The 27,419-nt window shown below is 43.5% G+C and overlaps 1 protein-coding gene across 1 annotated transcript in view; it reads right to left on the bottom strand.

Annotated features, from left to right (window-relative positions):
* Positions 1–3,234: 3,234 nt before the first annotated feature.
* The window catches only part of fbxo38 (F-box protein 38), a 38,503-nt gene continuing 14,318 nt past the window's right edge, over positions 3,235–27,419 (bottom strand). Inside the window, exons 8-21 of the mRNA XM_078261042.1 lie at positions 26,894–27,024; positions 25,403–25,573; positions 25,056–25,198; positions 22,322–22,541; positions 21,638–21,838; positions 21,321–21,476; positions 20,289–21,002; positions 18,451–18,551; positions 13,473–13,575; positions 11,901–12,067; positions 9,869–10,014; positions 9,616–9,719; positions 7,401–7,514; positions 3,235–5,991 (exon numbers count right to left, since the gene is read on the bottom strand). Of these exons, the coding sequence (XP_078117168.1) occupies positions 5,813–5,991; positions 7,401–7,514; positions 9,616–9,719; positions 9,869–10,014; positions 11,901–12,067; positions 13,473–13,575; positions 18,451–18,551; positions 20,289–21,002; positions 21,321–21,476; positions 21,638–21,838; positions 22,322–22,541; positions 25,056–25,198; positions 25,403–25,573; positions 26,894–27,024 (2,650 nt within the window). The 3' untranslated portion in view covers positions 3,235–5,812. The remainder of the gene's footprint in view (positions 5,992–7,400; positions 7,515–9,615; positions 9,720–9,868; positions 10,015–11,900; positions 12,068–13,472; positions 13,576–18,450; positions 18,552–20,288; positions 21,003–21,320; positions 21,477–21,637; positions 21,839–22,321; positions 22,542–25,055; positions 25,199–25,402; positions 25,574–26,893; positions 27,025–27,419) is intronic.

Below are 27,419 nucleotides of genomic sequence, written 5' to 3' on the forward strand. Positions count from 1 at the left end.
TTGCAGCTGCTCCGTGTGGCGCTTAGCGCCGCCAATGACGAGTGTGATTGGTTTAAAGAAATGCCAATAAGAATCCTTTTTTTTTTTTTTATTGCTTTCACACAAAATGCATTCTATTGCACATTCACAAAACTCCGTGAATCCTTTTCTCATCCATACCCCACCCCCTGCAGAACAGCACATTGTTCAAATGTCAACTCACATTCGAATCCCATTCGAAACAGAATGATGGCAAGTGCTGATTTCCGCAGTGACAATATTGAAATGTATAGAAACTCTTAGCAGATATACTAAGACTGTTAATATTAATATTTACAGTCGATGCTTTGGAACCCTACTCTGATGATGCTTGAGCGGACTTTTATTTGAAAATGTCACATATATTTATTTATTTCCCTCTCCCTGCCTCCCTCCAGCTCTCCGTCTCTTAGTACCGGCATTATGTAACATGACCTCACACAAATTGCAACAGAACCTCTTTCAACTGATCTATTCTCAAAAAAGTCTCCTCTATAACATAAAAAGTCCTAAGAAATCCAAGTGGTGGTAAGTATTGAAAAATACTGAAATCAGTAATGCCAGTTTCCCATTGCAGTCTACTGTACGTTAAAGAGACACTACAGGCGAACGGGGAAAATATTTTAACAAACAGATATCTCCATTAAACGTCCCCTGTTGATTATTTATATTTAAATAAAGTCAAACAAAGTACTGGCAGTACTGGAATTCAAAAACATATTAATAAAACATACACACACAAACAACACAATTAGAAAACATATAATAATCAAATATGTAAATATAATAATCTTAATCATCTACATTTGATTATATGATATACAATTATATGTGTGTTGGCTTTTGATATGTTCCTCACATTTAAAACTTGTGTTTCTGTACGTTGGACAAACAACTGATGGAATGTGAAAACAAGATGTTTAATAAAAAAAAAAGAAATCTTAGTCAGGGTGCTCTCAACCACCCTAGAAATGTTCTCCTACCTAGAAGAAGAACAAAAATATAAGAAAACATTGTCGAATTTCACAAATCAATGTGTACTAACAACATAAGAACACATTGTGAATATAAACAAAATGCAAAATGATCCTATGACTAATACATTCTTAACATCATCAGATGAGAGGCCATGTTGTGTAGAAACAGTGTGAAGGCCTAACAGAAGCTGTTCAGTGTCACAGGAAGTCCACTGGAACAGCAGGAGGCTGTGGGCAGTTTCACTCTGTTTACATTGGCTGACAGCAGTAGAGGAGTCGGATTCACTAAAACATTTTGTGTGTGTGTGTGTGTGTGTGTGTGTGTGTGTGTGTGTGTGTGTGTGTGTGTGAGAGACACTGGGAGACTGAGAGTGTGACTCCATCTTGCTGTACTCCACTACAACTTGTCAAAGCAGGAAGAGCAGAGATTAGCGGAGACAGAATTAGAACAGTGTGTCCAGGTAGATCTGCTCTGTTTCTACAGCTGCTTGCGTCTGCTTTCTGTCAGCTCCACTCTGCGCTGTAATTCTATCATTAACAGTTGGCTCAAAGTAAGTTAAAACATGGATGTTTTAAGCAGTTTGACATTCAGACACTCAAAGGCATCACAAGTGAACAAGTTGATGCAAATGTTTTCACTGAAATGAAGACTTTGGTGATGACTCCATCAATTATATTGATTGAAAAGGAAATGGCCCCTTTAGATAGCAGCCATTCAGAGATCTGCTAGGTGCAATAGCAGCAGAGAACAAACCAGGTAGTGTAGTTTACGTTTCCTTGAGCTTTTCTCGTGTGGTGCCACTGAGCGAAGTTTACACAGGGCTATTCCCATTAGAGCCGTTATGAGGGAGCTGCTGATGATTTTGTTTAATCCAAATTTCAGTGAATAACCAGCAGATATAAAAGGACAATTCCGACGCAAAACGAACCTAGGGGTTAATAACAGATGTGTGCCCACTCGATTGTTCTCTGGGACATGTTTTCATGCTAATCGAATGTGTTTGTAGCTTGAAAGAAGCTAGCGCGGACCGCTGATTAGCTTACAACGCTAGTATTCGGGGCACAGGGAAAGTAAAAACAAATCGCTATTTATACCACTAAAAAGGCTCAAAATATCACCAAACTTCAACGGTAGCATAATGAGGGTCCCTAAATGTTAACAGAAGCATTGAGAACATTGTAAGTGTACAGACAGTTTATTAAAAAGATAGTTTAGAAAAACAGTAGCTCCCAAGACGACGGCCGCCTGTATACGAGAACGTGACTGTCTTTATAATCTGGTGGTGATATTTTGAGCCTTTTTAGTGGTATTAATAGCAATTTGTTTTTACTTTCCCTGTGCCCCGAATACTAGTGTTGTAAGCTAATCAGCGGTCCGCGCTAGCTTGTTTCAAGCTACAAACACATTCGATTAGCATGAAAACATGTCCCAGAGAGCAATCGAGTGGGTACACATCTGTTATTAACCCCTAGGTTAGTTTTGCGCCGGAATTGTCCTTTAAGGCTAACCCGAGCCTACAGGCTTTATGCTAAATTGGAAATTCAAAAAAGTCATCAACAGATTTGTGCATGGAAAAACAACTTCATTGTCAACTGTGACAACACGCTTTTTATTTATTAAGCCTTTATTTGTATAGGACAGCAAAGGGCCGCAGGTCAGAATCGAACCCCAGCCTGCTGCATGAAGGAGTAAACCTCTATATATGGGCGCATGCTCCACCAGGGGAGCTACCCAGGCGCCCATGACAACATTTTATTGTAAACATCCTCCTCTGTATCTATATAAAGGCTCATTAATATATTGCACCCCCCTAAATACAATGTAATTTATGTTACCATCTCTGTGAGATTAGATTTAATTTGAAAACAACTAATCAGAAGTAGTTTCCAATAATCCTCCAGCTTCTCTTCTCCATCTCCAAGCCATAGAACATTAAATGTATCCATATCCATGCTAGTATCCCTGATTTGGAAGGTGCGGTCTCAAATAGTAGACAAATAGTATTGAGCATGTCTCTGTATGTGCCTGTTTGCCACAGTGTTTTTTTTTTTTTTGTAATACTACCACTTGGGGGTGCCAAAGTTGGAAATACTCAAATCCTGCTCATCAATGTTGGTCTTTCATTCGTTACCAACAATTCAAAACTAAGGGAAAAGTATAGCTTTATATAACTCATCAGTTATCAATCCCACAGTCAATGGTTGAGAATCAGAAATGAGGACATGTGGCAACAAAAAGTTATTTTTAGTTAATTTATTTTTCAATATGTGAAATAATCTTCTTTCGTTATAAACATATAAACACCATGGAAGCATATCATCATCCATGACATCTGTACAGTTGTCAATACACAAACAGAAGGCTGGACTCGCATCGTGTTCAGTCCATTCAACCTGCCAAAAAGAATTTTCAGATCCTTTGATAGTGACATTCACAGTTAATCCATAATGAAGTTGCTCATCTTTCTGAACCCAAACCCTTTTCCATATTTGAGTAATACCCACATCCTGAACCTAGACAATCAGTTCTATCCACTGCATACAGTCATAAAGGGCAGAGCTGTCCATATACATGACCAACAAAATCCTGTCTAAGCCAACCAATCGGATTCCTCAAGAAGAGGAAAAAGTAAGTAAAGTAATCTGGCACCTTTTGGGGTTTTAATCCCTTTGCAATGAAAATAAATTCTCAACGCGAAAACAAAAACAGCATGATGGTTCAGTTCATGATGAAACTCCTTTCGGACGAGAGCTTAAGGGCAGATCCAAAAATACTAGAACATGGCATCTCTATCGGTCTCGAAGGGCATCACACAGATTTGGATAAGGAGAGATTTTAAGAAGCAGTGAAGCACTACAGGACAAGTCAGACTACAACTACATCTTTTTTTGCCCCAAGTCTGCGTGCTACAGAAGAGATTACGTGTATTTGTTGTCTTGGTTTGCTGTATTGCTCCGATTTCTCCCTTTTGAGAAATTTCTGCCAGACAGTCGTCAGCTGTATCCTAGTGATACGTACTGTATGAATGCGTGTATGACACTGACCCATCCTTTCATAATCCCCGTAGGGAGATAGGAATAACAATGAGAAAAATGAGAATACATTTAGAACTCTTGAGAACAAAGTTAGAAAAAAAAAGAAAGAAAAAAGTCTAAAAATCACAAAGTCCAAGAATTCGGCATATATTCTTATAATTCAAACTCCCCCTCCCCTTCAAAATTCAGACTTATTTCAGAACTCAAATCTAACATTCCCACATGGGCCTGTTCTTCAACTTTTTTTGAACTTGCCATGTATCAAAAACCAACATAACACAAGCGGGTGTCAGGAACAAAATAAAGCCACATTATCTGCTCCAACAGCCAACTAGGAACATATGTTCAGTGGCATCGTTATGTGAAACATCCTGACTGTGAGTGGACATTGCAGAAGTCCAACATCACAGCTTTGAATTGCATTTTAACAACACTGTGGTATCCTCTGGTCACCCGGTTTATGCAATATGGCACATTCATCGGTTTGTGCAAATTAAGTCAGTTGTACATTTCTCTCTAACACATAGGGACCTCTCAGCTTATGATAATGATGATGATAGACAGCAGAGCAGCTAAACGTAGCTTTAGATGTGTTTCTTCTTATATTTTTGGGCATGTCTGACCAGGGCTGAACTATCCAATCCAAAAAGCATTTTGTTTGGTCATTGGGAAAGCTGAGAATTGATCAACTGCAACAAAGCCAATGTTGTATTTTGCAGCAGTTCCAATAGCTCCCTTTATGCTGCTTAGTCAGTGGTAACTACAGCATCTCAACATGACAAAGCCATGTAGGACATGTTATATTTGTGTTGTAATTGGTTTCCAGGTCAGGCTGGTTGAGTGAGAATGCGAGTTACACAACGTGGTTCATCGGAATCATCAGTTTCAATAAACCGGGGTTAGTTCTTTGGCGGTGGGGCTTTTAGCTTTATCCAAATAGGCCTAAAATGCAAAGAGGACTTTTTGCAAAAATCAGTCTTAGGGAAGTTAATCAGCAAGTTTCTTTCAGCTCCATGTGGACTGAACATCTTTGTCTTTTTCCCCCCATTTAGTGCTTGCTGAAGTAAAATGCAAACCCATGCCAAATACCGTTCACCTTTCAAAACCACCCACTGTTCGGCATGTTGAATGTAAAAAAATTTACTAAAAAAATAACTTAAAAAAATGAATTAAAATAAAGCGGATTTTCTTTGACATTTCTGTCTAAGGCAACTTCTGTCTGATTGGTCATGTGTGGTACAGAGGTAGGCAGACTGTAGCAGTGGACAGGTGAAAGATCACACCAACAGCATGATCCTTTTCTGCATGATAGACAAGACAAGCAGCTGAAAACACTAGAGGATGTCAATAATGGACCTTATTTGGAACAGGACTACATTAGAGACGCGCCTTTATTTCTAACTACCTCATGTTGAAAGCAAATGTTTTAATTCGTTAAATGAAAATCTAACTCATGCTGAATTTACCATTTGAGCAGAGATTGAGTTATGTCCACCGTCACGAGATTTGTTTTACTCTGCTTTTATTTGAGAATTTACAGTTCTAGGGTGCTCATACACGTTTTAGGTTTGCTCAAATAATAAGAAAATCAGGGTCCGGTATATTGGTAACCTCATCCAAACAGACTATACATCTCTATGTCTCTTTTCCAAATAAAAACCATAAAAAAAAAAAAAAAAAAAAAAAAAAGTGTTTTCAGTCAGGAGCTCAGGCAGTGCTGCAGGACTGTCAGGTGTTGAGATTGCTCTTGATGTGATGGGCAGAGGAGTGTTTTGTGGTGTCTAGATGTAGTCATCCTCCACAGGTTCTCCTGGTGTATCACAGTGATGGAGGAAAAGGACCACCACTCTCTGAAACACTCCTCTTTTGCTCTGTCGGCGCTCTGAGATCTCTTCCCCGATGGTCTCCATGCAGATGTCAGCTGACAGCTGGCCTTTACGCCTGGGTGCGTAGATGGTGGCTTACACACGACACAACAGAGAGGAAAACATTTAAAGTGCTTATATGATCAGGGGTTTTTTTCGGTTACAGGGACAAATTATTATAACCACTGGTTGATGCATAGACCGTAAAAGTGAAGCCAAAACATCTCGATCGCCCCCTGGTGGCTGGCTGCAGTATACATCATAAACCCCGCCCCCTCCATGTTAGCGGATGGGATATGGGCCAAACTAAAAAGTCAAAGTACAGTCAAATACATTTTTTTCCCCAAAGATTGTTTCTGCCGTTTTAGGTAGTTCTGATCACGCCGTTTGTTCAAGTGTTCATTTTCCTGATAAGTTTGGATTTTATTAGTTATTTGATGCTATAACAAGGGGTGAAACGCCATGATTGACAGCTGTGATTGAATTGTGATTGGTCGGGCCGGTGTGTGCGCGGGACTTTGATAGCGCGGCTCCACCGCCCGATCACTACTGCGCAGACTCTAGCTCCATCCATCCATCTCCATCTTCATCCGCTTATCCGGGGTCGGGTCGCGGGGGTAGCAGCTCCAGCAGGGGACCCCAAACTTCCCTTTCCCGGGCCACATTAACCAGCTCCGACTGGGGGATCCCGAGGCGTTCCCAGGCCAGGTTAGAGATATAATCCCTCCACCTAGTCCTGGGTCTCCCCCGAGGCCTCCTCCCAGCTGGACGTGCCTGGAACACCTCCCTAGGGAGGCGCCCAGGGGGCATCCTTACCAGATGCCTGAACCACCTCAACTGGCTCCTTTCGACGCAAAGGAGCAGCGGCTCTACTCCGAGCTCCTCACGGATAACTGAGCTTCTCATCCTATCTCTAAGGGAGACGCCAGCTACCCTCCTGAGGAAACCCATTTCGGCCGCTTGTACCCTGGATCTTGTTCTTTCGGTCATGACCCAGCCTTCATGACCATAGGTGAGGGTAGGAACAAAAACTGACCGGTAGATTGAGAGCTTTGCCTTCTGGCTCAGCTCTCTTTTCGTCACAACGGTGGATCGGTTCGCAGCCGAGTGTGAAGCGGCTGGGATGAGGATCAGCACCTCTAAATCGGAGGCCATGGTTCTCAGCAGGAAACCGATGGAGTGCCTTCTCCAGGTAGGGAATGAGTCCTTACCCCAAGTGAAAGAGTTCAAGTACCTTGGGGTCTTGTTCGCGAGTGAGGGGACAATGGAGCGGGAGATTGGTCGGAGAATCGGCACAGCAGGTGCGGTATTACATTCAGACTCTAGCTCCAAAATTACAAAATGGTGGCGCCTGTATCTGGGATATTTTGGCTTCACTTTTGTGCAGAGACGTCTTTTTTTTTCTTTTTTACAGTCTATGGTAAATACCAAGAATTGTGTACATTTAGAGAACAACCACAGAGTGTCTGCTGATAGGACAAGTGGACGTATTGACTGCACTCACTGCTTTCATCGTCCTCAAAGTCATAGCGGGCGTAGCTGTTGGGATCAGCTGCTCTCAGAGTCCTCAGCCAGGGGAAGTCTGTTACCATGCTGTAGGGAGCGCCATCCACCACTCCTGAACAATAACATCATAGAAGACGGTTAACTTTAAAAGGTTTAATGACTCTGAAAAAACACATATCACGTGCCTCCAGTCTGCCAGCTGGTTGGTTGGCTTGTTTCAGGTATAATCTTGTCACTTTAGTCATCCCATTCAACTCGTTTTGGACTAAAGCTATAAATTCTTTCATTTTTTTCTTCCATGTGATGCATCTAGAACATGTCTAGCTTCACACAGTAGTTTCTCTACATTATTTATTAATGCACTGTGGGGAGTAGCAACATGCTAGTTCACTGACATAAGCTTTGCAAATAAACTCAGACATATTTTGGTTACAATGACGGAGTTATCCGTTTGTAAAGTGTCTATATGTCAGTAACGTTTTGAAATTAGCACTTCGCCAGCAAGCAGTACTTTGTGGGCAGCTGTGCTAAAGTTAGCTTGCTAACATAACATAAACTGGCTGGCAGACACCTCGCAAATAACCTCAGACTTATTTTCTGGTTACAGTAACTAGGTCAATGGATTTTACTGTGCCTATTTCTCGATACTTTTTTACAAAAATAAGATAAGATAAATAAATAAGATTAATATTTTAGCATGACAGTCTGTGGGGTTTGCCATTCTGAGTACCGTTTCGGTGGTGAGCGACACAGACACAGGCGACGCCGAACTTCGAAGCCACACCCCCCCAGCGTTATGGCGGTGAAATCCACAAAGATGCAAAGCTACCCCGACGCAGAACTCTGAAAGGGTCACGAGGAGTTGACGCAGAAGCCTAAAACAGCCTTTAGTTACTAATGTGAACAAAAATCTTGGAGAATTGGTCCAGTATTAAGTAAGAACGCTGTAACCGGCAGCTGTGAACCGGCAGCTGTGAACCGAGCTGCAATGTATCATTACATTTTAAGGCAAATGCACATCGTCAATTTCCGTCCACATCTTTGCTACTATCATGCTCCGATTGTTATTCTACGCGTCATTTTTTTTGTATGGTCTCTGAGCTCCAGCATAGTGTGTTCATATTGTGTGAACACTGTAGGTCTGGTAGCCCTTTTATAGTGCAGTGCAGCAGGATAAAGATCCTAAACATTCAAACAAACAGGAAGTGAAGCTGACCGCATTACAGGCCCGGAAGAGCATCAACCAAGAGCCGCATGTCGTCTTTGGGCTCGAGGCTTCAGCAAGTCATCAAAGGATTTGCAACCACATAATAAATATGGCCATGTCTTTAAAGCTCATTCTAACAGATATTAAAAAAAAAAAAAAAACAGGAATTTTTTTCTTGATATTTTGATTTTGTTAGAAATCACTACACACAGGCCTGAAACACACACACAAGTGCGTTTCACTATCTTTGTGGGGACCCGTCATTGACATAATGCATTCCCTAGCCCCTTACCATCACAACTAAATGCCTAAACTTAACCCTTACCTAATTCTAACCCTCAAGCAGCCCTTTAAACTTGTGGGGTCCAGCATATTGGAATATACTGTATTCCCAGTTTTTGGACCCCACACACACACACACACACACACACACACACACAGTACGGTACGTTGGTCCATATGGGGAATTGAACCAGCGACCCTACAGACTGAGCTACTGCCACCCCCTTTAGAACGTAATCACTGCGAAACAATCATAAAGTAAGCTTTATTTATCTCTCTGTACTACGGACTGATTCAAGTAGCTACAAAACATTAGTTCTGCTGGTCTGGAGTAGATGATGTTACCTGTTCACTGAATATGACGTGTAAAGCCCCGCCCATTTCTAGCACTTAAGGTAATTGGTGTGCATTGCTGTTGGCCCAGGTGATCTCTGATGTCCTGAACAGGGATATACCCATGTAGGCTGGCTTGGTTTAAATTTCCAAAAGGAGGGTTGAACCCTGATCTGACAACCCTAGCCCAACCCTGGTAGGTGGTGTGAAAGCGGTATAAGAGTCTTTGTTTCAGTTCAAATCCAACAACATTGTCCAGCTCCTTAAAAAGTGCACCGTGCACAATATGACATTCAAAGCAGGAAAATGTTTGGTTGATGACTATCCGCATATCTACCTTCAGTGGTAAACTAGAAATCTGTGAGGGTAAATGTAGGTGTGACCGTCTTACCCTCCAGTGTATAGATGTCCCGGCCCCAGGGGTATTTGGGATACTTCTTCACATCCTCTTCTGTCCGGGTGGCCTCTGGGAAGAACTCATACTTGATCAACTCTCTGAGAAAGACAAAGACATACAGAGATCAGTTCATGATCATATTCAAACTAAGACTAACACGCTCTTATGTAGGTCAACATGTAGGAAAAAAATCTGTTCACATCCAAAAGGCGTGAGGTTAGAAAGTGATATCAGAGATATTACTCACTGGCTGATGTTGGCTATGGTGTCCATCCAGCTGCGAATGCGAACCTTGTTGCGTATATTTGGAGGGTTGCTGAACTCGTGCACTATAGCAATGTGATAGGGATAGGGCCCCTGGAAGAGCTGACGCTCCAATGCTACGGAGTCAATCTGAAGAGTGGAGAGAGAGAGAGGGGAAAAAAAAGTTCCAGTGAGTGCAAAGAGACCTTTGCTATGCATGTATGACAGGGGTTCTCAAACTTATTGCTTAAAGGTCCGCCTCTGATTTCTAATCAAGGTCAGAGGTGTGGAACACTTCGCAATAACAAAATAACATTTAATCTATCTCACATAAGTTTTGAGCAACATACATTCAAGTTGTAAACACGGTTTTTCCTGGTCAACTTTTGCAATCAATCTCTCTCTCTCTCTCTCTCTCTCTCTATATATATATATATAATTCCAAACCAATCCTTTCCTATTTACATTTTATTTAGTTAGAACATTTCACTCACCACACAAAATAAAAACCCTCCCTACCTCCCTCTCCCCTCCCAAACCTGTCCCTACAACTTTCAGCCTGTGAGCGCACATCTCAGAGGGAGTGCGACTAGCCTGGTCCTACCAGACTCTGGTACATTTCATTTGTACAGAGAGTCTGGCCTCTCTCCATTGACAAGTGTTAACTTCCTTGAAGGCAGGTACTCTGTTGAAGTTTAAAACTATTTGATGTGCCCAGAGACACTCTGGTAGCCTGGCTCCGCCCTCCTACGTACTGTCTGGTAGGACCAGGCTAACAAAAGGGGAGACCGACAACAACTATCAGCTTAGCATCGCTAGCGTTAGCCTTAGCCAACTCCTTCACCACTAACGGAGCGAGCTGGAAAATCAAACTGTTCCCGAACCCTGAGGGGAGGAGGGCCACAACATCATGGCCACCAACGACAACTACAACTCAAACTGGCGCACGTCACGACCTCAACGTCATCGTTCGCACCCACTCCCTCTGTTAGCTGATTGGACCGCCAAACATTTGACCGGAGAAAAACCAATAATATACCGCAAACCCAGACGTCGTACTGAAGAAAAATGAAAATTGAGCGGAAGTACGTAGGAGGGCAGAGCCAGGCTAGAGTGCGACTGCTTTCAGCACAACATTATATTACATTGCAGCGAACCTTTTTTTTGTAACCACACTTGCGACCACGTTTTTAAAATCGGCATTGGCCTAAATTACTGTGACTTGAACAAGCCGTAGAGACGACGCAGTCTCGCTCCGTTCCACCATCGTGGTTAAACTTATGGTTAAGTTTAGGGCACTTAATCTGCAGTGCGTGCCGAACCGTGGTGGGGGATCTGCAGGGATCACAAATCAACTACGGCCAGTTACACCACTACTGTATATTCAACGTCACTAACAATGTATTGTTAAATAGAAAATGTATCTCAAAATAGAAAACGTTACACGCCATAATGTATTGTATTCATAACACGAGGTATGGGCTGGGTCCGGATTGACATCACATGCCTCAACAGCATACAAATGCAAATATATAAATTACACCAAGTACAATACTCCTTTTTAAAACCGCAGTTATTGACTATTAACATTCTTCAAACCTGTACAGTAAAACAGATTTACCTTAGTTTTAGACATTATTTTTTGTTATTATTCCGATTTCCATAATTACTAAACTAGACAGGCTAAGAATCGTCTTTGCATAAAACAACCTGTGGTCAGTTTTCTATCAAATTTTGTCTAGTTATCTTGTGGAATAAAAATGTACATTTAATGATTACTCTGTGTATTGTCTATGTATAAAAATAGAAACGTTTTATAGTAAATACAGTAATTACTTCTGTTGTTCTGCATTTATATCTCTTTTTTTTTTATTCCTAAATATAATTCTACACTTGGATAGAAAGAGCATAACTGAGCTTGTTTGCAGTTGAAGGTTTCCTGTCGACAGTTAAACAGACTTTTATGATGGAGGTCACTGAGACAAACTGTCAGCGACACTGAGGGGCTGTGTGGCATGACATCACAGATTACCAACCTGGTGCATAGGGCGCATGTAGATGATGCGGTTCCTCTCAGGAGGCATTCTTAGTATCTGATCCAGGACCTGTTCCATGTCCAGCTTCTTACACTGAGCGTAATCAAACCTGTTCACTATGGGGGCACTTTCTACCCGCAGCTGCTTCAACACTCGACATCTGGTAGCTATAGAGAGAGACAGAGAGAGAGACAGAGAGAGAGAAAGAGAAAGAAAGAGAGAGAGAGAGGACACAAAAGAAACACTGTGGGACTGAATGCGTTCTGACTCATAACAACTGAACATCTGCTGGAAACATAAAGTTGGATTAGGGTTTTAAAAATTGGATTTATTTATAGGAATATAGATACTTTAAACCCAAAACCAGTATTGAAGGAGAGTAATGAACACGTATGTTTGACTAATTTATATCAACACAGGTTACTACACTACAAATATGTCTAAATCTGCTAAACGGAGCGGTCAATATTGAGTTTATTAAAACAGGCAGCAGGCGGTGCAGTGTGGGTGATGTGGCGTCACTTCCATTGTGTCATTTTCATATTTGCAACTTTATTAGGTCTCCTTATAAAAGGTTAATTCAATAATTTATACTGTACAACACTCTCTTACGAAGAGGTCGTTTTATTGTTGTTGGCACTCAGTCGGTCATCAGTCAGCGTATCCATCACATCAAAATTGGAAAAGATTGAAAAAATTGGAAGATTACAAGTTTTTGGAAACCCCCCTGACGATTCATCAGACCAATAACGTTAATAGAATTACAAGTAAGTTTACCAAGACCAAAGCATCCCATGCAACTGAAACTGAAGGCACTGGAGCTAAGATTTTATCATTACATTTTCCAAAATGCAATAGTAGAGGACAAACAGGACATGCATACTAATGTTGTGATATCTGGAGATTCTAATGTTGTTTTTCCAAAAAAATGACACTGTATAATCATGGCTTGAGGCAAATCAGAACTGTGATCACTTTTAACTTGACATGCTGCATTATGTTTTGTCCTCTACTACTTGTGTATTGTATACTTGTACTTTCCTTATAGTTTTCCTTGTAATGTTCTTTACTGTGTTACCTGCCTAGGGACTACGGATATAAATTAGCATTCTTGCTAACTCTGGCATGTTTACATCTTGTATTTTATACTGACTGGAAATGAGTGTGGCTTTTACAATTAAATGCTGCTCTATATAAGGACAGTGTGGATATAAAGCGTCTGGATATGTGATGTACAGTTAGTGTTCCATGAAGCAAGACGAGTTTGTTTACTTTTTTTTTTTTATGACTATTATATTGACCCTTTAAGGTCAACATGGGCCATTTTTTGTGGTTGGCTAGACTTTCTCCTCTAGTACCTACCTAGCTTGCAAATTCCACATTTCTACTTTGGGGCAATGCAATTTGTGGAAAAATAATAAATCGCTGCAAAAGTACCAGCACTCACATTTCTTGCAAGAGGTTTTAGTTGAAGATTATTAGTACATCTTTAGTGAAAGTAATGCAAAAACAAAAATGAGAAAAATCATCTACAGGAGTCATCAAATATCAGTGCCCTTGTCTGTCTGTTACCATGAATGAACATCATCTTGGGGCAGTCTTTGAGGACTAGGTCAGTGATTCCACAGTTGGTCAGAGTGATGCCCACCAGGTTCTTACTCTTCAGAGACAAAATCTGCACAAACAAAAAGGAACTCGGTATGTCAATCACACTAACGAAGTATATACAGTATACAACTTTTAAAGCCAATGACTCTACCTCGCGTGTGCATCCTGGCTCAATGGAGCTCAAATCACATTGTTTTTGTCCATTAAAAGCATTTACAACAGAAACGCAACAGATTAACCATTGCATTCCAATGTTTAAACAAAGAATGTAAGGGGAAAAGTGACCACATGTCTCTCCCTCTGAGCTCCACCAGCAACAGTTTGGCTCCCCCAAGGGGAGAAAAACCTTAATAATATTGCACTTTGAAAATCACTTTGTAACAAGTTTAATATGGGAATTTAACATTTTCAAAACCGTATACTTTATTTAGTGCATATACATTAATAAAGTGTTGGTCTTGGTCTAGCCCCTTGGTCTTTGAATGACAGTGAATAAATTACACCTTTTTAACACTGCTAATCACTATAAGACGATAAAGTCAAAGTGAAGACAACTGTCTACAAATTGGATTGTGTGTGTGTGTACTAACAACATAGACCTGTAGCACCGTCACTGGCAAAATTTGTCAAAACCCCAGCTCATTTGGAACTTCATTTGGAAGCCACAAAACGTTTGGGACATAAGGAGATACTTCTCCGGGAACCATCACCTTATCGTGGTGGAGAGGTTTGTGTGTCCCTATGAACCTGAGGGCTGTGTTGTCTGGAGCTTTGTGCTCCTGGTAGGGTCTCCCAAGGCAAAGTGGTCTCAGGTGAGGGGCCAGACAAAGAATGGTTCAACAACGAGGAAGGGATGAAGTGACCCTGCCCGGAGGAAGCCCGGGGCCCCCGTCTGGAGCCAGGCCCAGATGGAGGGCTCGTCAGCGAGCGTCTGGTGACTGGGTTTGCCACGGAGCCCGGCCGGGCACAACCCGAAAAAGCTACGTGGCGGACATCTCTCCATCCCATGGGCCCACCACCTGTGGGAGGAACCGCTGGGGTCGGGTGCGCTGCCACATGGGTGGCAGCGAAGGTCAGGGGCCTCGACGGACCAGACCCGGGCAGCAGAGGCTGGCTCTGGGGGACGTGGAATGTCACCTCTCTGTGGGGGAAGGAGCCGGAACTTGTGCGGGAGGTGGAGCGCTACCGGTTAGATCTGGTGGGGCTTACCTCTACGCACAGTCTTGGTTCTGGAACCATACTCCTGGATAGGGGTTGGACTCTTTTCTTCTCCGGAGTTGCCCAGGGTGTGAGGCGCTGGGCGGGTGTGGGGATACTCACAAGCCCCTGGCTGAGCGCCGCTACGTTGGAGTTTAACCCGGTGGGACGAGAGGGTCGCCTCCCTACGCCTGCGGGTTGTGGGGGGAAAACTGACTGTTGTTTGTGCATATGCACCAAACAAGAGTTCGGAGTATTCGGCCTTCTTGGAGACCTTGAGTGGAGTCCTGCATGGGGCTCCAGTCGGGGACTCCATAGTTCTGCTGGGGGACTTCAACGCGCACGTGGGTAATGATGGAGACACATGGAGAGGCGTGATTGGGAGGAACGGCCTCCCTGATCTAAACCAGAGTGGTTGTTTGTTGTTGGACTTCTGTGCTAGTCATGGATTGTCTATAACGAACACCATGTTCGAACATAGGGATGCTCATAAGTGTACTTGGTACCAGAGCACCCTAGGCCAAAGGTCAATGATCGATTTTATAATCGTTTCATCTGATCTGAGGCCGTATGTTTTGGACACTCGGGTGAAGAGAGGGGCGGAGTTGTCAACCGATCACCATCTGGTGGTGAGTTGGGTCAGGGGAAGACTCTGGACAGACCTGGTAAGCCCAAACGGGTAGTGCGGGTAAATTGGGAACGTCTGGAGGAGGCCCCTGTCCGACAGACTTTCAACTCACACCTCCGGCGGAGCTTTTCGTGCATCCCTGTGGAGGCTGGGGGCATTGAACCCGAGTGGACAATGTTCAAAGTTTCCATTGCTGAAGCTGCGGTGAGGAGCTGTGGTCTTAGGTGCCTCAAGGGGCGGTAATCCACGAACACCGTGGTGGACACCGGTGGTCAGGGAAGCCGTCCGACTGAAGGAGTCTTTCCGGGATATGTTATCCCAGACGACTCCGGAGGCAGTTGCAAGGTACCGAAGGGCCCGAAGGGCTGTAGCCTCTGCCGTGAAAGAGGCAAAGCAGCGTGTGTGGGAGAAGTTCGGAGAAGACATGGAGAAGGACTTTCGGTCGGCACCAAGGTACTTCTGGAAAACCGTTCGCCACCTCAGGAGGGGGAAGCGGAGAACCATCCAAGCTGTGTACAGTAAGGATGGGACGCTGTTGACCTCAACTGAGGTGGTAATAGGGCGGTGGAAGGAGCACTTTGAGGAACTCCTAAATCCGACTAATACGCCCTCTATGGTAGAGGCAGAGCTGGAGGATGAGGGGGGATTGGCGTCAATTTCCCTGGTGGAGGTTGCTGAGGTAGTTAAACAACTCCACAGTGGCAAAGCCCCAGGAATTGATGAGATCCGTCCAGAAATGCTTAAAGCTCTGGGTGTGGAGGGGTTGTCTTGGTTGACACCCCTCTTCAACATTGCGTGGAAGTCTGGGACGGTGCCTAAGGAGTGGCAGACCGGGGTGGTGGTTCCCAGAGAGTGTGTGCCAATTACAGGGGTATCACACTTCTCAGCCTCCCCGGTAAAGTCTACTCTAAGGTGCTGGAAAGGAGGGTTCGGTCGATAGTCGAATCTCAGGTTGAAGAGGAACAATGCGGATTCCATCCTGGTCGTGGAACAACGGACCAGATCTTTACTCTCGCAAGGATCCTGGAGGGAGCCTGGGAGTATGCCCAACCAGTCTACATGTGCTTTGTGGATCTGGAGAAGGCGTATGACCGGGTGCCCCGGGAGATACTGTGGGAGGTGCTGCGGGAGTACAGGGTGAGGGAGTCCCTTCTCAGGGCCATCCAATCTCTGTACGACCAAAGCGAGAGCTGTGTCCGGGTTCTCTGCAGTAAGTCGGACTCGTTTCAGGTGAGAGTTGGCCTCCGCCAGGGCTGCGCTTTGTCACCAATCCTGTTTGGAGTATTTATGGACAGGATATCGAGGCGTAGTCGGGGTGGAGAGGGGTTGCAGTTCGGTGGGCTGGGGATCTTATCGCTGCTTTTTGCAGATTATGTGGTCCTGATGGCATCATCGGCCTGTGACCTTCAGCACTCACTGGATCGGTTCGCAGCCGAGTGTGAAGCGGCTGGGATGAGGATCAGCACCTCTAAATCGGAGGCCATGGTTCTCAGCAGGAAACCGATGGAGTGCCTTCTCCAGGTAGGGAATGAGTCCTTACCCCAAGTGAAGGAGTTCAAGTACCTTGGGGTCTTGTTCGCGAGTGAGGGGACAATGGAGCGGGAGATTGGTCGGAGAATCGGCACAGCAGGTGCGGTATTACATTCAATTTATCGCGCCGTTGTGACGAAAAGAGAGCTGAGCCAGAAGGCAAAGATCTCAATCTACCGGTCAGTTTTTGTTCCTACCCTCACCTATGGTCATGAAGGCTGGGTCATGACCGAAAGAACAAGATCCAGGGTACAAGCGGCCGAAATGGGTTTCCTCAGGAGGGTAGCTGGCGTCTCCCTTAGAGATAGGGTGAGAAGCTCAGTTATCCGTGAGGAGCTCGGAGTAGAGCCGCTGCTCCTTTGCGTCGAAAGGAGCCAGTTGAGGTGGTTCGGGCATCTGGTAAGGATGCCCCCTGGGCGCCTCCCTAGGGAGGTGTTCCAGGCACATCCAGCTGGGAGGAGGCCTTGGGGGAGACCCAGGACTAGGTGGAGGGATTATATCTCTAACCTGGCCTGGGAACGCATTAGCTGGTTAATGTGGCCCGGGAAAGGGAAGTTTGGGGTCCCCTGCTGGAGCTGCTACCCCCGCGACCCGACCCCGGATAAGCGGATGAAGATGGATGGATGGACATAAGGAGATATTGGAGCTAAGGACGAGGAGAGCTGCCTGTAGCTGTTTGGATTTCTGCTAACCCTCCTGTTGTCCTCTGGGTCACATTTGACCCATTTTCAGAAAGTTTCTAAATCAGAAATTCGGGTTTCTTTCAACAAAAATTGTCCAAAAAAAAATAAAAAATAAATAAAATTATCAGTTCACTACTTTCATTGAATTTGGGAGTTTTATTCATTTTTTTTAGCATTTGAAGAAAATAATTGATAAAAGAATGTTGAAAAAAGTGACAAAAACATCCTGAAAAGCTTAAAAAAAACATTGGGAAAAGTGACAGAAACGTCGATCTGGGAAAATGATGATAGTGTTGAAAAATAAGACGAAAAAGTTGAAGAAAAAAAGTTTTAAATTTTGACCCAGAAAAACAAAAAGTTGGATGGTCGACGGGAAGACATGAGCGGTTTGTGTAAAAACACGCAGGATTTACGTGCTAATGCTAACGTTATAGGCTGTCCAGCATCGGATCACTGGATTATCCAATATAGGAGGTATGACTCGCGCTACACTTAATGGCCATTTAAATTGCATGCACCCATAACTAAGCATAAACCCAATGCATTTGTCGCCAACAAAGACAGATAAAAGACTTTGCACTGAGGGTTTGTTTACGGCGAACTTTTGATTGATGGATATCACGGAGATGCGCGGCGAAGCGACAGACATTATTACCGGGACTGGTGTGCATAAAGTTACCGCTGGTAAACCCAGTAGTGGGAGTAGCGTGTTAAAGCACAAACTGAAAATAAGTAACGTTAGTTATAAGGTATAGAATGCAAAGCATTCCCTCCTCCTGTGATTTTATTAGGCTAATGACTGAAATAAAGGTCAATGACGTCATCATCGACTAGTCCACGTCGACTTCCATCACATCAGAGTCGACTTTAAAAATCCTGAAGTCATGCAACCCCTAGTGTGTACCTGTACGTGGTCGTCCTCAGTGACCGGGTCAGAGGTGCTGGTTGATTTGTCAGCCATTCGTTTCCTCCTCACTGCTACTCGAGGCCGGGCACTTGGAAGATCTTAATGTAAACAGCAAAGATACATGTATAAGCAATACTAAACTAAGAAACACTCAGAGTGTGAATATTACTGTATTTAACTGCAAAAATAGAAGCCAACTGTTTTATAACAGCTGTAGGCAACACAGTTTAAAGTGTACTGCGTAGATTTAGCTTTGCCCTCCTATAACATTGTCAGTTGACATGGACCACTTTAGAAAAAGTAATGATCAAAATCAATGCAGTAGAACAGGCGGTGTGGCCTTTATCGTACACACTTCTTCTTTGTCAAAACCTGACGCCTACATTACCCACAATGCAATTTCACAGTTTAGTCGTACATTTAGGTACATCATGCTAGTAGTGGCAAATGTAGCCTCGAGCAGCTAGCCTTAAGCAGAGATAAGGAGCAGACTACAGAGGTTTCAATTCAATTCTTTTTTTTTCTTTTTTTTTAAACGTTTAGTCTTCAGACCTATTTTGGCTTACCATGTCAATTGTTACACAATCCATGTGTTGTGTGTGTGTTGTGTTGTTGAGCTTCATGCAAATTGTTGCTGTATTGTCTGTATCACATATCTCGTTTAAAATATATCAATATACCATAAAAAGGTTGATATACTGCCCAGACAGAGAATGCACTACGGAGTGGTCAATGCGCCATTGCAGCCAGGTATCCTGCTGTAATATTTTTTTTTTTTTTCCAGGCTTCTGATTGGCCAACACGGCTTTAGGGTTAGGGTTATTTCGCCACCTGTTGGTTACGCAAGTTCTTGACAGTGCTTGAATTGTGTAATAATGTGGATGGCAGTGTTGTAGTACTACTAGTCTGGTCTTGTCTCGGTCTCAACCCCTCAAAGTCTTGGTCTTGTCTTGGTCTCGATACACTCTGGTCTTGGTGGTGACTTGGTTTCGGTTTCGGTGGTCTTGACTACAACACTGGCGGACAGGATTGTTTTTGAGAACGGAGGTGGTAAAAACCCAGCTCTCAAAAACTCCTGTGGCTACATCCACACTACTTGAATTTCATTCATTCAAAAAACAATCACCGTCCTCATGAGCGTTTTATAACCGTTTAATGGTTTCCGAACTGATCTCCGTCCATACTAACTAGTGCTGTTGGAACAAATTCCGGAAGTCGAATATAATTTGAATAGGGAAAAAAAAAAAATCTAAACTAATCGACTAAGTGAAATTACTATTCAAATGTGTATTTAAAAAAAAAAAAAAATGTGTCGGCTAACGTTAGCAAATCTGGCCCTTCTCGCCTTGGCCTACCTGCTGCTTTTAATGCTTTTATCACGGCACGTCTGATGAACAATAAAGTTAGCGGGAGTGAGCAACACAAGGCATTGTGAGATCTTAGGTCACGGGGCTACGGTAGAGAGACCGTTAGTAACATTAGTAGAAAGGGAGTGACAGGCTGCAGTTGGGAGTTGAATAAATGATGGAAAATACTGTTTTAACATGAATTTAAAATTAACATCCGCCGAGCCAAAATCCTTATGTCATTAGTTAGCTCGTTCTTGTTTCCTAACTGCGTCGCGAGTTATAGGAGCATAGCTGGGAGTTTCACGGAGACAGCTAATGTTAGCTGTCAAAGTTTGCTTTGGCTTCGTAACTTTTGACTGCACAACTGCCACTTCACTGAGCTTGAAACCACAGGCCCAAGCCTTTGAAACTAAACATAAACACAACTTCAGTTGCACTCCCCTGTTAGTGGATACATATTGAATGTGTTGAGTGTTACCGTCTTACCCGTCTCAGATATCAGGGAATCAGATGACATACGAGTGCACGATCGGGTCAAAGGACGTCTGGGGATAAAGTCCTCATCGCTGGCCTGGCCCTGCTGGGAACCTGAACCGGCAGGTTGTCTCTCTCCCTGTCCAGTCAGCAGTGTTGGTCTCCTGGAAGCATTGTTTACAGCAGCACCTCTGGGCTCCAGACTGTCCACACAGGCAGGACCAGAGCCGTGCCTCAGCCCAGTCTCCCTTGTGCAACTGTCCCCTGTCTGTGCTCCAGAGGGGCCCTCTGTGCTGTCATTAGTCCTGCCAGTTCCTGTCGCTCTGTCAGTGGTTGCGGTTGCTCTGTGGTTGGTCGCCACCACTGTCCTCCCACATCCACTCACCTGCCTGGGTGTGGCTGCTCCAGGTCCTACCCTGCCCACAGATCCAGTCACTGGCCTCACTCCAGTCCTTGCTGTTGCCCCAGCACTCCCCATGCCCCGTACTGTCCCACTGTCAGCCCCAGGTCTTGCAGTAGTCTCCACAGCTTCAGTAGCGATTCCTTTACCGCTAGTCCTCCTGCTGTTGTCAGCAGCAGCCTTCATGTCTGCCTTGATCTGTTCACTGGTCACCTGACAGCTCTTCTCACAGCTGCTTTCTAACACCTGAGGCTTTGTCTGATCTACCGAGACTGCCACTGATACAGCCACATTGTTGCTCCGCCTCAGAGGAGTCTTACCTTTACCTGAAAACACACACACACACACACACACACACACACGTTAAAAAACCAAGCTCTTGTGCTTTTCATTTCTTTAAATTGAAGTGTGTTTCTTCTGTTCTTTCAGCCACATATGTGTATGTTTGGCCATATGCTGGATGGTTTTACACTTTTTTTTAATTTAACAAGAAAGGTCACACTTTTTACTTTCACATATGCCCTCATACTGTAGCTGTTACTGACCCAAGGCTTCACCAACCAACAACCTAATGTGACATTTTATGGTAAGCCCAGCAAACACACTGTTGTGACTGCTGGGTGTGTTCTGTGTTGTGCTGACACCTTCTGTACAGGAAGCTGGCTGCTGCAAACAGGAAGCTGGCATCAGCCTTGAAACAAGGCCTTCCTCTTCTTCACTGTCCGAGTCGGAGATGACCAGTGGGGGCTTCGGAACCGTGGCACCGGCTGGTCTGCACTGCTGGACTAAACCACTGGGACCTGGAAGTGTGAAGGACATATCAGCAGACATCATAATATTTATTTATTTATTTTTTATATAAAGTAAAGCTTTCTGATTTCATAAAATGGGAAGTTAAGAGTGTATGTATGACAGGCTTTTTTTAACCTCTGTTAATTATCAAAACAGAGCAGCTCCAAACCTGCTTGCTCCTCATCAGGAGGTCGTGGTGTTCCAGCTGGACGACTGGGCCCTGGAGCCACGTCAGCTTGTTCAGCTCTCACCTCCCCTTCTGCTCCTTTCAGATCCATTTGAGGCTCAGCCTCCATGTTCTCCTCCTCCAGCATTACCTCCTCCTCGTCTTCCTCCTCTTCATCCTCAATCCCATTTACCTCCACTGGTGCTGTGAAAACAAACAAAACGCCTTACTCACCTTCACCGAGTAGATACCCGGTCCCATTTGTTTATTTGTCCGTTAACATGATCTCTTAAAAAAAAAAAAAAAAAAACTGTTGACAGAACTGAAAGCAATCTTCTAAACGCACTGCTTTCAGATTTCTGGTTTCTGGCTTTTAGGTGGCACAACAGTAACATGTCAAATTTAAATTGCCATGAGTCTGACTCACTTCATATTTGTACAGCGCACTAATAATCTCAGACATCTTTTTGCAAAATGTGCAATATTTGCCCTTGCTATGTTTCTGTGGAATGTTTTGAAAAGATTGTTAGTTATAACTTATTTAAAATGCAACTTAAGTCAATAACAAAAGAAAACGTGAAAAGGGGAAGGTTTCTAAATAATTCAGATGCTAAAATCCAGGATGGTATGAGCTGCTGTGTTGTGATTGCTGCTGCACCACTGAATAAGAATGCAGGTGGGACTTGCCATTGTGCTGCTGCTGCTGCGGCGGCTGTCTTTGGTTGTTGTTGATGTTGTTGTTGTTGATGTTGTTGACAGGTGGAGGCGCAGGAGGCAGGTTGGCCTCATTATTGTGGTGGTGGTGGTTGTTGTTGTTGTCGTTGTCATTGTTGGAGTTCTGGTTGCTGACCAGTGCTGAGGACACACCAATACCAGTGCCCGCACTCAGGCCCACCCTGGCACAGCCCTGTCACAGATAGATAATGCATAATATGCATCCATGATAAACATGTAAAGAGGCTATACAATCTATTTCTTAACTGCTAATTAAGTCCTAACTTTGAACCAGCAAGTTGCGTTTTAAGCTCCTCTTTTTTTTCTGCTTGTGGAGAGCTACGCGACACATGAAACTATATCGATGAGGACCGGCGAGTTAAATCGGCCCAACCGAGAGTAGACCAGGCCGACACACAGCTGACAACCTGCAGGTGGAGGCGCTGGGGACAGGCACGCCACAGGCCGCTGTGTCAGTGCCGCACGCGGTTTAGTAAAGTGGCTGCATGTGTTCCACAATGCACAAAACATCAACACCGGTACAAGCCTACAACTGTCCGCAGACACGGTGAACTGAGACTCCGTTTCCTGCTCGTGGTCAATCGCCACATACTAACTAATTAATTAGCCTGAGTTAAACTCTAGCTATCAGTAAACGGTTGTGGTGTGCGATACTGCAATATTTGGTATCGATCCGATACCAAGTAAATACACGGCCAATAGCGCCGATAACGATACTTTTCAATAATTAAGGAGAATGAATTTTCATGACCTTTAGCCTAAGTGTTTTGTGATTTTACATTTGGATTATAAATTAAAACCAAGGACAGCATTTTTCCCACCACTAAAAAACAGAAGGTAGTGGCTGGTGGCTGGTGTGTGCGTCAGTGTTTGTGTGTGTGCATGTCGGCCATCCCTCGCATTTGGCAACTGGCGCGTGTTAACTGCGGACCCTGCACACATGGTTGAATGTTTTTAAGGAGAAAGTAGGCTTATCAACAGAAATTAATCATCGAAAATTATCGTCCGTTTGAAAAATAATGTCGATAATTTATCGATACATTTTCGATTAATTGTCCAGCCCTACATCTGCACACACACCAACTTTTTTTAGTCAGATAAGCTATCAGGCACACATCCACAATTCACATTAAAGACATATATGTATATTGTTAACAAATTTAGTGTTTCCACTAATAATTACATTCACTTATTCTAAGTGGGCACTACAACTGCTGATAACAACCCATCAAGCATCATGCATTTGCGCCACAATTAATGCATCTTGATGTAAAGGCAGTGGTAGGCCTGTACTGTCATTGTCAAAGGTTTTGACAAAACTAGAATGATACATTTTCTGCTTTTTGCATTGTTGACAGTTGTTTTCAAAACCATTGCATGGGCAAAATAGTTTTCACATGCTTAACAGACCTCAACACATGGGGAACGGCTTGGAAAACGAGTACGGACCTAAAGAGCATGAAGTTTAGGAGGTTGGTTTAGGCTTAATGACGAAGAAAAAAGAAATCCCAGTCCCACACAGGTGAAGTGGTTTGATGAAGAGCTGAAGAAGCATGTAATAAACGTGAGCTATGGTATGGACAGTGACCAGGACCAGCACAAATAGTTTTATTAATTAGCGGTTATCAAATATAATATATAAAAGGTAATTGTCATGTTGATTTTAATTCAAAAAAAGATTAACGGAAGTACATTTTCAGGATAATTGTCCCTTGCCTTCTGCTGTCTGTGTGGGCAATAATTGTAGAGATTTACAAAGAATATGTTTACGGCATTTACTATCTAACTGGGACGTTTTGGGACCGATTGGGGGGGGGGGACTGCTACGGACGACGAAAATTAAGTTTAATCATGTATCCAGCTAATTTGAATAGCTCACGTTACTGTAACGTTATTGTCTGAACAGTTAACTTCATTTAATAATGTATTACTGTATGTGGCGTTATCTTATGCGGGGTGCAAATGTTGAAATAAAACAAGTTCCTTCCGTGGACTATTTTGCAGAGCCACTGTCGCTGCGTCCCGAGCTTAGCGCCGCCCCAAGACGATTGTGATCGGCTTAAAGAAATGCAAACGACCCAAACAGTTTTGTTTTTTTTCTCTGAAAATGTGAGACTACCTTTTGTGTGACGGTAAAACGTTACCTGCGGAAACATTGGGCGTTTATGCAACTTCAGGGTAGAGGATTGTGATGTTTATTACAACTTCAGTAATATCTACGGCCTTGCATTTGACATGTAGCAAACTGAACGTCAGCAAGACTGAGGAGGAGCTTCTTCCCTCTAGCCTGGTTGACGCCAGACCCTTCTCAGTTGTAACTGAGAGTGGGTCTGGGGAATGTCCATTCACAGCCCATTTCCAAAGGGGCGTCACCAACGGACGCCGCTCAAATGCCTCTGGGTGCATTGGATAGATCTACAACCAATCAGAGCGACGTGCTTCAACGTCACTGCGCTATCGTCATCGTGTAAAGCCCGCCTAAACGGTGGTGATTGGTGCCTCGATTTGGAACTGGAAATCGGCTTGAATGGACTCTTGGCCAGACCGACGTGCAAAGCAAATCTCAAATTTGCCAGAATTTCGTCAGGGTTTTCCCAGGCTAAATGAGGACACTGCCTAAGACGGTGTAGGGTATAAGTGGGATTCTGAGTGTGAGTGTCTGTGTGTTCATAATCATACTATTTACCTTGGGTGGTTCTCTAAACATCTGGTCCAGACAGATAAACTCCAGACTGGGGAGTAACTCTATGAATTGGGAAAAGGATTCCAGTTTGATAGCATGACAGCGAACCAGAGTGAGATCAACAAGGCGACTCCATCTGGACTGATCTGGGGACGGGGTTAAGCAGACAGGTAACAGCTAGCACAGAGCACAACAGCACTTCTCAAAGAGTGAGAGATGAAAACAAAATGAAGGTTCTACTCTGTATCCAGTACCTTCTTTATTATATAGAGAAACTGAGCTCACCACAAACATATGGGCATTCATAATCAGGCCATTTGTGAAATAAGGCAAGTAGTGGTGTGATTTACCTGTGATCCAGTGGTGAGGGTTATGCAGGTGAGGACAGTTGTAGATGAGCAGGTATTTAATGTTAGTGAACACCTCGTTCACCACCTTTATGCCAATGTCAGTGATGATGCCTGGGTTTTCAATGACATCAGCCAGACCGTATTTCACCAGCTCTGGATGACTCATCTTACCTGCATTTATGAACACACAAGACGTTGCATTTTTATTAACACACCTGTAAACAAACTTAATTCAACTTATTCAATTCAAGATACTAGAAATTTGACTTAAGTTTCAGAAAAGGTGCAATTTTTTACTATAGATTTTTAAAAGTTTAATTGATGACAATTTATTGCAAATTATCGTACCATGTATTTCAATTGTAAAATGTTTAATAAAAGCTTAGGTGAGTAGTACATTCAGTTGGGTCCGTCTGTCTTTCCGTTTCTCCTTCGAATATCTCGAGAACCGTTCATCCGATCTACTTCACACTTGGCAGATGTATTGCTTGGGACCCGAGGATGTGCATCTTCCAATTCGGTGCAATTTTAACGCGCGACACGTTCAACAGCCTGAATGCCTAATTTCACCGAGTGCGTTTCTGACCACGTGTAGCCCTGACGTGGGTGTGCTTTTCAGGGCCAGATTTAGTGGTTTGGGCCCCCAGGCAAACAGCGTCTTGCTTTACTTTCCAACCTTCTTGTAACTGAGAATGTCGGTATTGGCAATGGTAGAACATGTACTCTAAACTTTTTTTTTCCCCCTGAAGTAAAACTATTAATACCGCACAATAAAAGTCCTGCATTCAAATGTTTACTTAAATTTACTTAACGTCTGTTCACGGGGGAGCTTTCAACTCTAATATAATGCTGGATAGTTTAATGAATATTAATGCATCGTATTTTAATGGTTATATTTGAGTAAAATTTGAATCTGCAATGTAACCAGCAATTTTTCGATGTAAAATGTAGTCGTACAATGTTTTCCTCTAAAGTAGAAGTACACAATAAGTCAAAAGTATACAGTGGAGTTGCATACTTTTTTAAGTGCTTTGGGGGCCTTTTGTAGGTTGTTTCAGGGTACAGTGAGTTAGAATAATAACATAATCAATATTTTTCATATCTAAACATAATAATAAATCTATAACTGTTTGGTGCCCTTTAAGTTAGGGGGCCCCAGGCAGGTGCCTACATTGCCTAATAGTAAAGTCTGCCCCTGGTGTTTTTTCCCCATGAGTTCCACCTTGTTTCTGACCGCGAGTAGCCAAAACTTGGGTGTGTGAAGCAACTAAGTCTAGCAGGTGTATTGCTCAGGACCCAAGGAAGCACGACGTCGAGTGAGACAAAAAGCTGCAAGCAGGCACTTTTTCAACGGGCACTGCACTAGTACATCAACAAAAAAAAGTGGATGAAGTGCAGGAGACGCCAGGAGAATTGCTCATTTCTGTCAGGGAGGGAAACATGCCCAGTGTTCTCTGAGCCAGGTGATTATATTTGAGGGAAGGAACTAACATTGCAGCAGAAACTCATCCACGTATCCTAGATGAAGTGTCTCAAACTGAGGAAACTCTAGTTCAGCCATTTTGAGAGCTGAGAAGACTCCATCTTTGGTCAATGAAGGCTGGATACGCAGCTCGTGAAGCCTGGTGAACACACAGAAATTATGTAATTAAATGAAGCTATTAAAACAATATTCTGCAACTGACAACCTTTTCTGCTGTTAGGTGACGTTAAAAACGTGAATGTTGAGTTTTCTATCACTTGAATGTTTGTAGGAAACTCCACAATGTACCTTTAAAGGGGTGATAGAATGCAAAACCGAGTTTACCTTGTCATAGTTGAATTACAACAGTTTGGTGGGTAACTAGGACATACATAGAAGCTCAAAGTCCCATTGACACCTCTTTCCTCTGCAAATCTCACAATTTGAAACTGCCGCTGAAAACGGGCGAATCTCAACAAAGCTAAAAGTTGACGTCAACTCCTCAACTCCTACCTTATTTGGCTCTACCTTCTATCTTTGTAACGCCCCAAAATT

The sequence above is a fragment of the Sander vitreus genome, chromosome 10 (genome assembly GCF_031162955.1).
Source record: "Sander vitreus isolate 19-12246 chromosome 10, sanVit1, whole genome shotgun sequence".
Taxonomy (NCBI): domain Eukaryota; kingdom Metazoa; phylum Chordata; class Actinopteri; order Perciformes; family Percidae; genus Sander; species Sander vitreus.